The sequence below is a fragment of the Triticum dicoccoides genome, chromosome 3A (assembly GCF_002162155.2).
Source record: "Triticum dicoccoides isolate Atlit2015 ecotype Zavitan chromosome 3A, WEW_v2.0, whole genome shotgun sequence".
Classification (NCBI taxonomy): domain Eukaryota; kingdom Viridiplantae; phylum Streptophyta; class Magnoliopsida; order Poales; family Poaceae; genus Triticum; species Triticum dicoccoides.
In genome coordinates this window covers 653795887-653809336 of record NC_041384.1, presented here as the reverse complement: position 1 = coordinate 653809336, position 13450 = coordinate 653795887, and the positions used below count along the sequence as shown (strand labels likewise).

The 13450-nt window shown below is 43.5% G+C and overlaps 1 protein-coding gene across 12 annotated transcripts; it reads left to right on the top strand.

Moving 5' to 3' along the window:
- The first annotated feature begins 7784 nt into the window (after positions 1-7784).
- LOC119269972 lies at positions 7785-13418 on the top strand. Of its 12 annotated transcripts, XR_005133873.1 has the most exons (5): positions 7785-8291; positions 9980-10031; positions 10138-10282; positions 12013-12225; positions 12852-13279. XR_005133873.1 is itself a non-coding variant. In XM_037551918.1 (3 exons), the coding sequence occupies exons 1-3, from the start codon at positions 7935-7937 to the stop codon at positions 12926-12928; spliced, it is 477 nt and encodes a 158-aa protein (XP_037407815.1). In that variant the 5' UTR covers positions 7785-7934; the 3' UTR covers positions 12929-13418. The 12 variants fall into 12 exon arrangements, 3 of the variants coding, with proteins under 3 accessions (XP_037407815.1, XP_037407813.1, XP_037407814.1); XR_005133875.1 differs by lacking the exon at positions 9980-10031 and having other exon boundaries at positions 12013-12135; positions 12852-13405; XR_005133878.1 differs by lacking the exon at positions 9980-10031 and having other exon boundaries at positions 12013-12135; positions 12899-13404.
- Positions 13419-13450: the final 32 nt, after the last annotated feature.

Sequence of the window (13450 nt, the reverse complement as noted above, 5' to 3'; positions counted from 1 at the left end):
AAGCGTCGCAGCCCCAAACCTTTTAAGAAATGACAGCTTAGGTTTCTCTAAACCATAGTTCATACGGTGTCATCTCATCGGAATTACGTGGTGCCCTATTTAAAGTGAATGTGGTTGTCTCTAATGCCTAACCCATAAACTATCGTGGTAATTCGATAAGAGACATCATGGTATGCATCATATCCAATAGGGTGAAGTTATGATGTTCGGACACACCATCACACTATGGTGTTCCAGGCTGTATTAGTTGTGGAACAATTTCCACAATGTCTTAATTCTGTGCCAAACTCGTAATTCAGATATTCACCTCTATGATCATATCATAGATCTTTTATCCTCTTGTCACGACGATCTTTCAACTTCACCCTGAAATTACTTGAACCTTTCAATAATTCAGACTCGTGATTCATCAAGTAAATATACTCAACATCTACTCAAATCATTTGTGAAGTAAGAACATAACGATATCCACTACACGCCTCAGCACTCATTGGACTGCACACATCAAAATGTATTACTTCCAACAATTTGCTTTCTAGTTCCATTTTACTGAAACCGAGGCTTTCAGTCATCTTGCCCATGTGGTATGATTTGCATGTCTCAAGTGATTCAAAAATCAAGTGAGTCCAAACGATCCATCTGTATAGAGTTTCTTCATGCATATCTACCAACAAACATGGTTCGCATGTCTCAATCCTTTCAAAAACGAGTGAGCCCAAAGATCCATCAACATGGAGCTTCTTCATGCGTTTTATACCGATATGACTTACGTGGCAGTGCCACAAGTAGGTGGTACTATCATTACTATCTTTTGGCATGAACATGTGTATCACTATGATCGAGATTCAATAAACCATTCATTTTAGGTGTAAGACCATTGAAGGTATTATTCAAATAAACAGAGTAACTGTTATTCTCCTTAAATGAATAATCGTATTGCGATAGACATAATCCAATCATGTCTATGCTCAACGCAAACACCAATCTCGATGGTAGAGGGAGCTTGCGATGCTTGATCATATCAACATTGGAAACACTTCCAACACATATCGTCAGCTCACCTTTAGCTAGTCTCCGTTTTATTCCGTAGCTTTTATTTCGAGTTACTAACACTTAGCAACCGAACCGGTATCTAATACCCTGGTGCTACTAGGAGTACTAGTAAAGTACACATTAACACAATGTATATCCAATATACTTCTATCGACCTTGCCAGCCTTCTAATCTACCAAGTATCTAGGGTAATTCTGCTCCAGTGGCTGTTCCCCTTATTACAGAAGCACTTAGTCTCGGGTTTGGGTTCAACCTTGGGTTTCTTCATTAGAGCAGCAGCTGATTTGTCGTTTCATGAAGTATCCCTTCTTTCCCTTGCCCTTCTTGAAACTAGTGGTTTTACCAACCATCAACAATTGATGCTCCTTCTTGATTTCTACTTTTGCGATGTCAAACATCGCGAATATCTCAAGGATCATCATATATGTCCCCGATATATTATAGTTCATCACGAAGCTCTAGCAGCTTGGTGGTAATGACTTCGGAGAAACATCACTATCTCATCTGGAAGATCAACTCCCACTCGATTCAAATGATTGTTGTACTCAGACAATCTGAGCACAAGCTCAACAATTGAGCTTTTCTCCTTAGTTTGCAGGCTAAGAAAATCATCGAAGGTCTCATACCTCTTGACGTGGGCACGAGCCTGAAATCCCAATTTCAGCCCTCGAAACATCTCATATGTTTCGCGACGTTTCAAAACGTCTTCGGTGCCTTAATTCTAAACCGGTTAACTAAACTATCATGTACTTATCAAAACGTGTGTGTCAGATGTTCGCAACATCCACAGACAATGTTCGAGGTTCAGCACGCTGAGCGGTGCATTAAGGACATAAGCCTTCTAAGAAGCAATGAGGACAATCCTCAGTTTACAGACCTAGTCCGCATCATTGCTACTATCAACTTTCAACTAAATTTTTCTCTAGGAACATATCTAAACAGTAGAACTGAAGCGCGAGCTACGACATAATTTGCGAAGACCTTTTGACTATGTTCAGGATAATTAAGTTCATCTTATGAACTCCCACTCAGATAGACATCCCTCTAGTCATCTAAGTGATTACATGATCCGAGTCAACTAGGCCGTGTCCGATCATCACGTGAGACGGACTAGTCATCATCGGTGAACATCTTCATGTTGATCGTATCTGCCATACGACTCATGCTCGACCTTTCGGTCTTCTGTGTTCCGAGGCCATGTCTATGCACATGCTAGGCTCGTCAAGTTAACCCTAAGTGTTTTGCATGTGTAAAACTGTCTTACACCCGTTGTATGTGAACGTAAGGATCTATCACACCCGATCATCACGTGGTGCTTCGAAACGACGAACTTTAGCAACGGTGCACAGTTAAGGGAGAACACTTCTTGAAATTTTAATGAGGGATCATCTTATTTACTACCGTCGTTCTAAGCAAATAAGATGTATAAACATGATAAACATCACATGCAATCAAATAATAGTGACATGATATGGCCAATATCATATAGCTCCTTTGATCTCCATCTTCGGGCTCCATGATCATCTTGTCACCGGCATGACACCATGATCTCCATCATCGTGTCTTCTTGAAGTTGTCTCGTCATCTATTACTTCTACTACTATGGCTAACGCTTTAGCAATAAAGTAAAGTAATTGCATGACGTTTAAGTTGACACGCAGGTCATAAATAAATAAAGACAACTCCTATGGCTCCTGCCGGTTGTCATACTCATCGACATGCAAGTCGTGATACCTATTACAAGAACATGATCAATCTCATACATCACATATATCATTCATCACATCCTTTGGCCATATCACGTCACATAGCATACCCTGCAAAAACAAGTTAGACGTCCTCTAATTGTTGTTTGCATGTTTTACGTGGCTGCTATGGGTTTCTAGCAAGAACGTTTCTTACCTACGCAAAAACCACAACGTGATATGCCAATTGTTATTTACCCTTCATAAGGACCCTTTTCATCGAATCCGATCCGACTAAAGTGGGAGAGACAGACACCCGCTATCCACCTTATGCAACTAGTGCATGTCAGTCGGTGGAACCAGTCTCACGTAAGAGTACGTGTAAGGTCGGTCCGGGCCGCTTCATCCCACAATGCCACCGAACCAAGATTGGACTAGTAACGGTAAGCATATTGAACAAAATCAACGCCCACAACTACTTTGTGTTCTACTCATGCATAGAAACTACGCATAGACCTAGCTCATGATGCCATTGTTGGGGAACGTAGCATAAATTCAAAATTTTCCTACGTGTCACCAAGATCTATCTATGGAGTCATCTAGCAACGAGGGAGGAGTGGATCTACATACCCTTGTAGATCGCGCGCAGAAGCGTTCAAGAGAACGGGGTTGATGGAGTCGTACTCGTCGTGATCCAAATCACCGATGATCCTAGTGCCGAACGGACGGCACCTCCGCGTTCAACACACGTACAGCCCGGTGACGTCTCCCATGCCTTGATCCAGCAAGGAGAGAGGGAGAGGTTGAGGAAGACTCCATCCAGCAGCAGCACAACGGCGTGGTGGTGGTGGAGGAGCGTGGCAATCCTGCAGGGCTTCGCCAAGCACCACGGGATATGAGGAGAAAGAGAGGGAGGGCTGCACCAACAGGCAGAGATCAGATCGCGTGTTATGGGCAGCCCCAGGCCTCACTATATATAGGGGAGAGGGAGGAGGGTGCGCCCCCTCTAGGGTTCCCACCCCTAGGGGGGCGGCAGCCCTAGATGGGAAAGGGGAGGCGGCCAAGAGGGGGAGAGAGGGGGCGCCCCCTAGGGTGGGCCTTAGGCCCATATAAGCCTAGGGTTTCCCCTCTCTCCTCCTTTGCTGCGCCTTGGGCCTTGTGGGAGGCGCACCAGCCCACTTAGGGGCTGGTCCCTCACCACCCTTGGCCCATGCAAGCCTCCGGGGCATGTGGCCCCACTTGGTGGACCCCCGGGACCCTCCCGGTGGTCCCGGTACGTTACCGATAAACCCCGAAACTCTTCCGGTGACCAAAACAGGACTTCCCATATATAAATCTTTACCTCCGGACCATTCTGGAACTCCTCGTGACGTCCGGGATCTCATCCGGGACTCCGAACAACATTCGGTAACCACATACAAACTTCCTTTATAACCCTAGCGTCATCGAACCTTAAGTGTGTAGACCCTACGGGTTCGGGAGACATGCAGACATGACCGAGATGTTCTCCGGTCAATAACCAACAGCGGGATCTGGATACCCATGTTGGCTCCCACATGTTCCACGATGATCTCATCGGATGAACCACGATGTCAAGGACTTAATCAATCCCGTATACAATTCCCTTTGTCTAGCGGTATTGTACTTGCCCGAGATTCGATCGTCGGTATCCCGATACCTTGTTCAATCTAGTTACCGGCAAGTCTCTTTACTCGTTCCGCAACACATCATCCCGTGATCAACTCCTTGATCACATTGTGCACATTATGATGATGTCCTACCGAGTGGGCCCAGAGATACCTCTCCGTCACACGGAGTGACAAATCCCAGTCTCGATTCGTGCCAACCCAACAGACACTTTCGGAGATACCTGTAGTGCACCTTTATAGTCACCTAGTTACGCTGTGACGTTTGGTACACCCAAAGCATTCCTACAGTATCCGAAAGTTGCACAATCTCATGGTCTAAGGAAATGATACTTGACATTAGAAAAGCTTTAGCATAGGAACTACACGATCTTTGTGCTAGGATTAGGATTGGGTCTTGTCCATCACATCATTCTCCTAATGATGTGATCCCGTTATCAATGACATCCAATGTCCATGGTCAGGAAACCGTAACCATCTATTGATCAACGAGCTAGTCAACTAGAGGCTTACTAGGGACATGGTGTTGTCTATGTATCCACACATGTATCTGAGTTTCCTATCAATACAATTATAGCATGGATAATAAACGATTATCATGAACAAGGAAATATAATGATAACTAATTTATTATTGCCTCTAGGGCATATTTCCAACATTTTCCGGACTTGTTGCTTGTTGTTCCGGCCTCATTTAAACCTGCCTAGATAGGTAGTTTTATTATGCCTCACCTCTTGCCATGTTTAACAACATTTAATATTGTTGAGTACCTAACCGGGAGTGAACTAAATAATGGATGTGGTGTTTCGTCAATATGCAACTCGTTGCATATTGAGATCCACTTAATTTGTAATATTGTTTGTGCACTTTTCCATGCCATGCCTCATTAAACCGGATATGCATCATACTTGTTTGCGCATCATGCCATGTCTATGTGATGGTTGCTTACTTTGTTGCTTGCTTCTCTTGATAGCTTCGGTTTCGTTCTGGAGTTGTGAGGATCTTTTCGACTACGTCCGTTTGTGTTCTTCATGGACTCGTTCTTCTTCCTTGTGGGATCTCAGACAAGATGACCATACCCTCGAAATCACTTCTATCTTTGCTTGCTAGTTGTTCGTTCTGTCCCTATGTCGCGCTACCTACCACTTGTTATATCATGCCTCTCATATTGCCATGTCAAGCCTCTAACCCACCTTCCTAGCAAACCATTGTTTGGCTATGTTACCGCTTTTGCTCAGCCCCTCTTATAGCGTTGCTAGTTGCAGGTGAAGTTGAAGTTTGTTCCATGTTGGAACATGGATATGTTGGGATATCACAATATTTCTTATTTAATTAATGCATCTATATACTTGGTAAAGGGTGGAAGGCTCGGCCTTATGCCTGGTGTTTTGTTCCACTCTTGCCACCCTAGTTTCGTCATACCGGTGTTATGTTCCTTGATTTTGTGTTCCTTACGCGGTTGGGTGTTATGGGAACCCCTTGACAGTTCGCTTTGAATAAAACTCCTCCAGCAAGGCCCAATCTTGGTTTTAACATTTGCCACCTAAGCCTTTTTCCCTTGGGTTCTGTAGACTCAAGGGTCATCTTTATTTTGAACCCCCGGGCCAGTGCTCCTCCGAGTGTTGGTCAAAACTGGGCGATGCCCGGCGCCCCCTAGGCAACCAGGGTTTATGCAACCCGACGTCTGGCCCATCCGGTGTGCCCTGAGAACGAGATACGGGCGACTCCTATCGGGATTTGTCGGCACATCGGGCGGCTTTGCTGGTCTTGTTTTACCATTGCCGAAATGTCTTGTAATCGAGATTCCGAGACTGATCGGGTCTTCCCGGGAGAAGGAATATTCTTCGTTGACCGTGAGAGCTTGTGATGGGCTAAGTTGGGACACCCCTGCAGGGTATAAACTTTCGAGAGCCGTGCCCATGGTTATGTGGCAGACGGGAATTTGTTAATGTCCGGTTGTAGAGAACTTGACACTTGACTTAATTAAAATGCATCAACCGCGTGTGTAGCCATGATGGTCTCTTCTCGGCGGAGTCCGGGAAGTGAACACGGTCTTATGTTATGTTTGAACGTAGGTAGTTTTCAGGATCACTTCTTGATCACTTCTAACTTCTCGTCCGTTGCGTTGCTTCTCTTCTCGCTCATATTTACGTATGTTAGCCACTATATATGCTTAGTGCTTGCTGCAGCTCCACCTCATTACCTTTCCCTACCCATAAGCTTAAATAGTCTTGATCTCGCGGGTGTGAGACTGCTGAGTCCTCGTGACTCACAGATACTTCCAAACAGTTACAGGTGCCGATGATACCAGCGCAGGTGACGCAACCGAGCTTAAGTGGGAGCTCGATAAAGATCTTGGTCGTTGTTATGTTTCGTTTCCTGTTAATCAGTAGTGGTGCCCAGTTGGGACGACCGGGGATCTAGCATTTGGAGTTGTCTTCTTTTATTTTGGTTCCGTAGTCGGACCTTTGATTGTACTTTGGATGATGTATGAACTATTATGTATTGTGTGAAGTGGCGATTGTAAGCCAACTCTTTATTCCTTTCTATTCAGTACATGGGATTGTGTGAAGATTACCCCTCTTGCGACAAACCTACCATGCGGTTATGCCTCAAGTCGTGCCCCGACACGTGGAAGATATAGCCGCATTGCGGGTGTTACATATCTTTCTTCTAAGAAATCTTTCAAGGTCCCACATGCTTTATCAGGGAAAAAATATTTGCATTGCCAAATCAGTCCCACTAGATCTAAGATGATGCATTTGCATATTTTAATACTGTACTAACAAAATTGCCCGTGTATTGCAAAGAAAAAAAATACGTAATTTAAGATTTTACAAGTCCAGATCTTCTATTTAATACATTAGGCAAATTACGGTTTTCAGTTCAAGCATCACCGACTAAGGGCATGAATATTTCAGTAGCATTCCAATACTGAGAGGGTGCTTCGATCCAAAGGATTTATTTTAGTCTGACTAAAAATAGTCTTTTTAAGAGGCTAAAGTTTCAAGCACCCATGACTAAAGAGGGGCTAAAACTAGTTTTGAGACTAAAATATTTTAGTCAGGGGTACCCTTACTAAAATGTGGATTAGTCCTCTTTCTTCTCATTTAACTCCTCTCCTTTAACACATGCGAGTTCTGGATTGGAGGATTTAGAGGATAATAAATGCTCATTAACTTGATTTTAGTCTTTTTAGTATTTGGATCCAAGCATGGGTGATGCTAGCAAGTTTTAGTCCCACTATTTTGGATTCGGCTCCTCTGCAGTACAGCTATTACTGTACACGTGTTGTTGGGTCTAGCATCTACCGTCTATTTTAATCGGATGGCTCCAACAAAGAATCGATGGGCTCATATAAAAAAGTAAAGAAAACTAGAAGAGACCAACACGGCCACACCATTCCCCACTCTCTCTCTCTGTCTTATCTCATTCGTCTAGAGAAGCTCGGCCACTGTTTTCCCCAATCCACAACACTGCTCCGGCCGAGCGAAATCCAGGTACACTGCGCTGCTCCGGCCAAATTCGCTCGCCCCGAACTGCTCTGGCGATGCCCTCCCTCTATATCCCTGCCTCTCTGTGCGCTGCTTCTTATCCATCCCCGTGCGGCCGTGCCCCATGGCTTCTACCGGCAGCTGCAAGGGATGGCCGGAGAGCGCACTACTGCGGGAGCCGATCGAATACGCCGCTGCTGCACCGCCACACGTCTTTGGCTGCTAGTAGCAGGGAGACGACGAACTACACAAGCAGCAGAGCAACGAGCGAGATCGACGAGCCTGACGACAACGGCAAGCTGGAGTCTCCCCCGACGAGCTCGACGAGGAATAGGACGACGGCGATGTCTCGGAGCAGCACGGTCGACCTCGGCGCCCTCCTGCCCGGCGTAGCCCCACTAGCAAAACCCAAGGTGAATTACTTGGTGTTACTTAGAACTAATTTATTCATTTTTTTCATCATTAGTTCGAGAGCATGTGCTTGTTTGACCATCTATTAATCTTTCATGTCAATATGGTTAGTCAATAGCCAGTAGAGAGTACATGCATGTGTGCTGAGTTTAATTACAGTTATGTTGTGACAGTGGTCACTTGCGTCTCTGTCCAATTATTCAGATCACTAGCTGAAGAATTAGTGCTTGTGCTGATGATCAAATAGTGCCACTAGCAGTCCATGTTGTATCTGATTGTACACCGTACATGGAGAGATAAAAACCTATTGTGGTACATAGTTGTAACCATCTCACTAGAATATTTAAAAGTGATAAGTAATCAACAGATCATTGTTGTAGTAAACTGAAATTAAACTGATTGTTCTGTCTTCGGAAACTAGGAGTGAACTGAGACTAAATTGATTGCAGTGAAATAATGAACACTCAATAGATTGGGTCCCATGTGTGCTGATTCAGATATTCCTTCTGCATAATCTGTCGATCTAGCAAGACAAAATAACACATATTCATCAACCTATCCCATGATAGTTTTGTAAGTTCCAAAGATCATCGGCTTCACTCTACAAATTAAGGGATATATAACTGATTATATGAAGTATCATATTGCTTAACAATGAATTTTATGAATTTTAGACATGGTAGGTGGAAATACCGTCAGTAAACGAGCATAGTACCCATATTCTTGCAAACCATCTGCATTTGTTCCAGCCATTTGCTCTATAGGTGCTTGGTATTGTGCTACTGAAATGTCATTCTTTCCTCCCTATGCAAAAATAAAAACAAAACAAAACCAATGTTAGTTGAGTTGTTACTATATTACTCTATTTAATAAGTAGTCTGGTTAGACATGTGCAAGAGATTTACAGAATGATTTTGATTTTTGGGTACCGCTTTAGTTGTCTCCTTCTTTTTATTTGGGTGCTGATTGTCAAGCCATGATTTCTTTCTTCTTAAATTTTTCTTTGGAATTTCCTTTTTCTTGAGGCAAGCATCCTTTAAACAATCGTCTGGTTCTTTAGATATATCTTCAGTTCTGCATGTAGTAGTACGAGCTTTCTCTTCAACTTGCTTCCTAAGATTCTTCAAAGCATCATCTACTAGTTTGATACACTCTTCTGATGTAACTGCCTGTGAAGCTATGCCAAGGAACTCGTGCATGAAAAACTTCAACTGTTGTCTATCTTCTGATCTAGGATCTTCCAAAACAATGTTTCCATGGCTGTTTTGTATAGTGTCGCTTCACGCTTCTCGAGTCCATCGCTTCAAAATATAGTGGCCTGGAAGGTACTTAATATTCATGACATCAAGTGCTTACAAAGCATGACTACACAATACACCAACTCTTTCAAATTGCCCACAATCGCAGAAAACTTTTTGCTCTTCATAATCAACTACAACTTTGCACTCTTCTTCATATGTGAATTCTGGGTCAAGACTTGCAATTGCAACAATATATGCATTGTGTTCTATCGATGGCTTGATGTATGCTGAGATAGATCTTTCATATTCATTCTGAAAATCTTCAAATATGCGTGGTGTGTAAACCTTGCTCGCTTGTATTACCATAGGAGTCCTCATTCTGACTCTAGGTAATTTTTTCCTAGACTCATATTCCTCATTTACCTCGTTATCTCTTTTCTCTTGCACAGCCCTCTCTACGTGCTTGAAAAACCGAAGGATGTCAAGATCAGACTTTAGATGGTCTTTCAAGTCACTGTTCAACCTCTCACTTAATTGTGTGCTTCTCATGCCTATAGTGTAAGCATTCCTCATATAACATCTTGCCCATTTCTCTTTTACTTTGTAGATGCTGTCCAACCAAGTTTGTGTATCCACATTGCTTCTGATGGCATTGAAAGCTTCTACAAAGGCTTCCTCTTCCTCATACTTTTACATGCAAGCGCTGAAATCAGCAAGTACATTTGGTCCCTCCTCGTCTTTTTTCTTATGAGGTAAGTGCCTGATGGCATTTTGCATTATGTGAAAAGTGCATAATCCATGCCATGCTTCGGTAAATACCGCCTGAACTGCATTACCCATTGCTACATCTTGATCAGTAAAGATTGTTCTAGGTTGCTTCTTGTTATGCAATGATAGGAACGTGTTGAACAACCATTTGAATGATTCAAATGTCTCATCATATAAAAGTGCAGCACCAAAAATGGCCATTTCTCTAAAATGGTTGAATCCAACAAACACACCGAAGGGTCTGTACTCTTTGTTTGTCCCAAATGTTGCATCGAAAGGAGTGAATTCCGGTTTTGACCCCCTATTTTGACATTTTTGACACTACTTACCCCATTTAGCGAAATTTCATCCATTTTACCCCATTTAACAAAAGTTCTGCCACGATTTACCCTGTTTAAAATTTCATGAGTGTTCTGGCAGACAGGTCCCAATTGTGAAGTCTAGCTGGCATGCCACATCGATGGTTTTTTCCTGCTTATTTTTCTCTCTCGTGAACCAGTCCTCACGGCTTCTCCCGACCGGACCGGCCCGATGGAGGTCACTTGCGTCTCGTCCAACGCATAATGCCTGAGTCGACCACGCTCCTTACTCACGCCTAATAGATTGCATCGCCCGTCCAGGCTTCTGCCCACACGTACCTGTCAGGCTCTCTCGAACTTATGGTTAGGGATTGTCAGGCAACGGCAGCGGCGTGATTTCATACCTCCTCGAGCGGCATTATATATGGTCGTGACATCAAGGCAAGAAATGACCCCGTGGAATCCGGCTCCGTCAATCTCGCTGACGTCTGGGCGCGACATCAAGGCAAGAAATGACCCCATGTAATCCGGCTCCATCAAGCTCGCCGACGTCGGCGTGGGCGCGTCCATGTACATGCCCCCATCAGGTTGTGCTCGGTTGCAGATCTATGGGGGCCGCTCGTCCAACAAATCAGCGAGGTTGGTGAACAAGCAAGCCCTCACGTCGTACCCCATTCCACATGATTTTGACCATCTCCATCATATGTGTATTATGAAGTTTTCCTGACTCATGCATTGGCCGGTGAGGCGTTTGATTCAGACAGAATTAAAATGCTTATTAGAATATCACGTGTATACATATCACCCATCTATAACTGACGTACATTGATTTAAAGTTTTTTCACCATTTTGAATATTGTTGAAATCCTTTTTTTTCTTTGTTTGCAGCGTGTGTGTGATTCAAAGGAAGGCAAACAATGTGTGCTATGAATATTGGAGGCCAGAGTGGTGCGGCCCAACTTACGCCTTGTGCGTTGGACGCGAGCGACCTGCTCTGGCGATCATATCAGGCCAGCCCAGTCGAGCGAAGCTGCGAGGACTGGTTCAACGTGGAGAAAAATAGGTAGGTAAAAACTGTTGATGGGGCATGCTAGGTGGACCTAACAATTGGGACCTGCTCATCAGAATGCTCGCAAAATTTTAAAATGTGTAAATTGTGGCAAATTTTTTGCTAAATGGGGTAAAATGGATGAAATCCTGCTAAATAGGGTAATTAGTGTCAAAAACATCAAAATAGAGGATAAAAACCAGAATTCACTCTATCGAAAGTAACAACATCACCGAAATGAGCATAGTTAATGATCATCTTTGCATCAACCCAAAAGATATTCGCTATTTGTTCATCGCAATCTAGTTGCATATCAATGCAGGATTCTCATTCTTTTTATCTCTAAAGTACTTAAGCATACTTCCAGCTTCACCATACATCAAGTCCCTTTGACGCCTGGTTCGCAAGTGGTTCTTGCGATCACGACATGTGTAGCCAAGGTTCAGTGGACCACCAACTTGTCGACTTGCTAACTCATGGGCTCTTTTAGGTACAATTCCTGAATCATCTGCTGTTTCAATTTCAAATGCTTGCAAGGCCGAAATCTTCCGTTGTGACGGCATCAAGTGGCTTGTCCCAGGTAATTGCAAGACATGGCTGTGTTCAACAACTAACTCATGCACCTCATAATCTTCTGCTTCTCAGTCTATAGTGATTCCCATTCGAACATTGCAGCCGGTCCTTGTTTCTGCACGAGGACGCTTTGTATTATTATCCCTTTTGTCTTTTCTTCTGTAGCCTTCATTAGAACAAACATATCTTGCAGAAGTGATTACTCCATCAAGTTTGCTCTTGTTTTCATAATTTACCCTTACATCAAAACCAGTATGACCTTCATAACATGTCCAAAAGTTCCAAGCCTCTTTTGTGGAATTAAACTTCATACCAATCTGAGGCATCCAACTAGGAACCACATTTGTCCTGCACAAATTAAGCATAACTTATTTGTTTCTCTTCTTACACTACAATCATAAGATGACATGGCCTAATAAGAATTGAACAAAATTATTGGTACCTGTTAGAACCTTCGTTGGTGGAGTTAATCATATTCTCCATTACAATTTGTGTTTTTTTTCTTTTTATAATCTATGATAGCAAACTCATTCCATGAGATCTTTGTTGCTGCCAACATGAATACAATTGAAACATATGTCATATACTTTCAGATTGACGTCTTTATTGTTGTTGCTACCATGTACATCACAGGCACCCGTATATCATCTACAACTCAATATATCTTGTTCTTGTCCTAGCTACAAGGAGGACGATCAGGACAAAAGTAAGATAGAAGGGAAATCATCTACAACAGGCACACACAAACGTACCTTGGTCTTGTTCTCGCTAGGGAGGATGAGTGGGAGGAACAAGGGAGACGAGCAGGAGGAGGCGCCGACGAAATTGTCAACACGTTCTGATTGGCCACAACGTTAGTTCAGCAGAAGCGAGATCTCTACAACACGTTCAGATCAGCATACCTTGGTCTCATTTTTTCTCCGAGGAGGACCAGGAGGAAGAGGACGAGTGGGAGGATTTTGGCGCCAAGAAACTATCAGCTCGTTCTGTTTTGCGCCAGCATTTATCTGTTTGGCTGCAATTGTACAACCGTGGGAGATTTTCCTCCGGACTAATAGGGATTTTTGTTCTAATTGTTCATAGAATTAAGGGGGGAGAAAGGAGAGCCATCTGATTAAAATAGACGGCAGATGCTAGACGCTACAGCACGCGTACAGTAATAGCTGTACTGCAGAGGAGCCGAACCCCACTACTTTTAGTCATCATGAGACTAAAACGTATCCAAGCACCAA

Coding starts and splice junctions, on each gene's coding strand:
- LOC119269972 (XM_037551916.1), top strand. CDS start 7,935: ATGCCCTCCCTCTATATCCCTGCCTCTCTGTGCGCTGCTTCTTATCCA. Junction 8,292..12,135: donor CCCCACTAGCAAAACCCAAG/GTGAATTACTTG, acceptor GGGCTCTTTTAG/GTACAATTCCTGAATCATCT. Junction 12,226..12,851: donor CATCAAGTGGCTTGTCCCAG/GTAATTGCAAGA, acceptor TGTACATCACAG/GCACCCGTATATCATCTACA.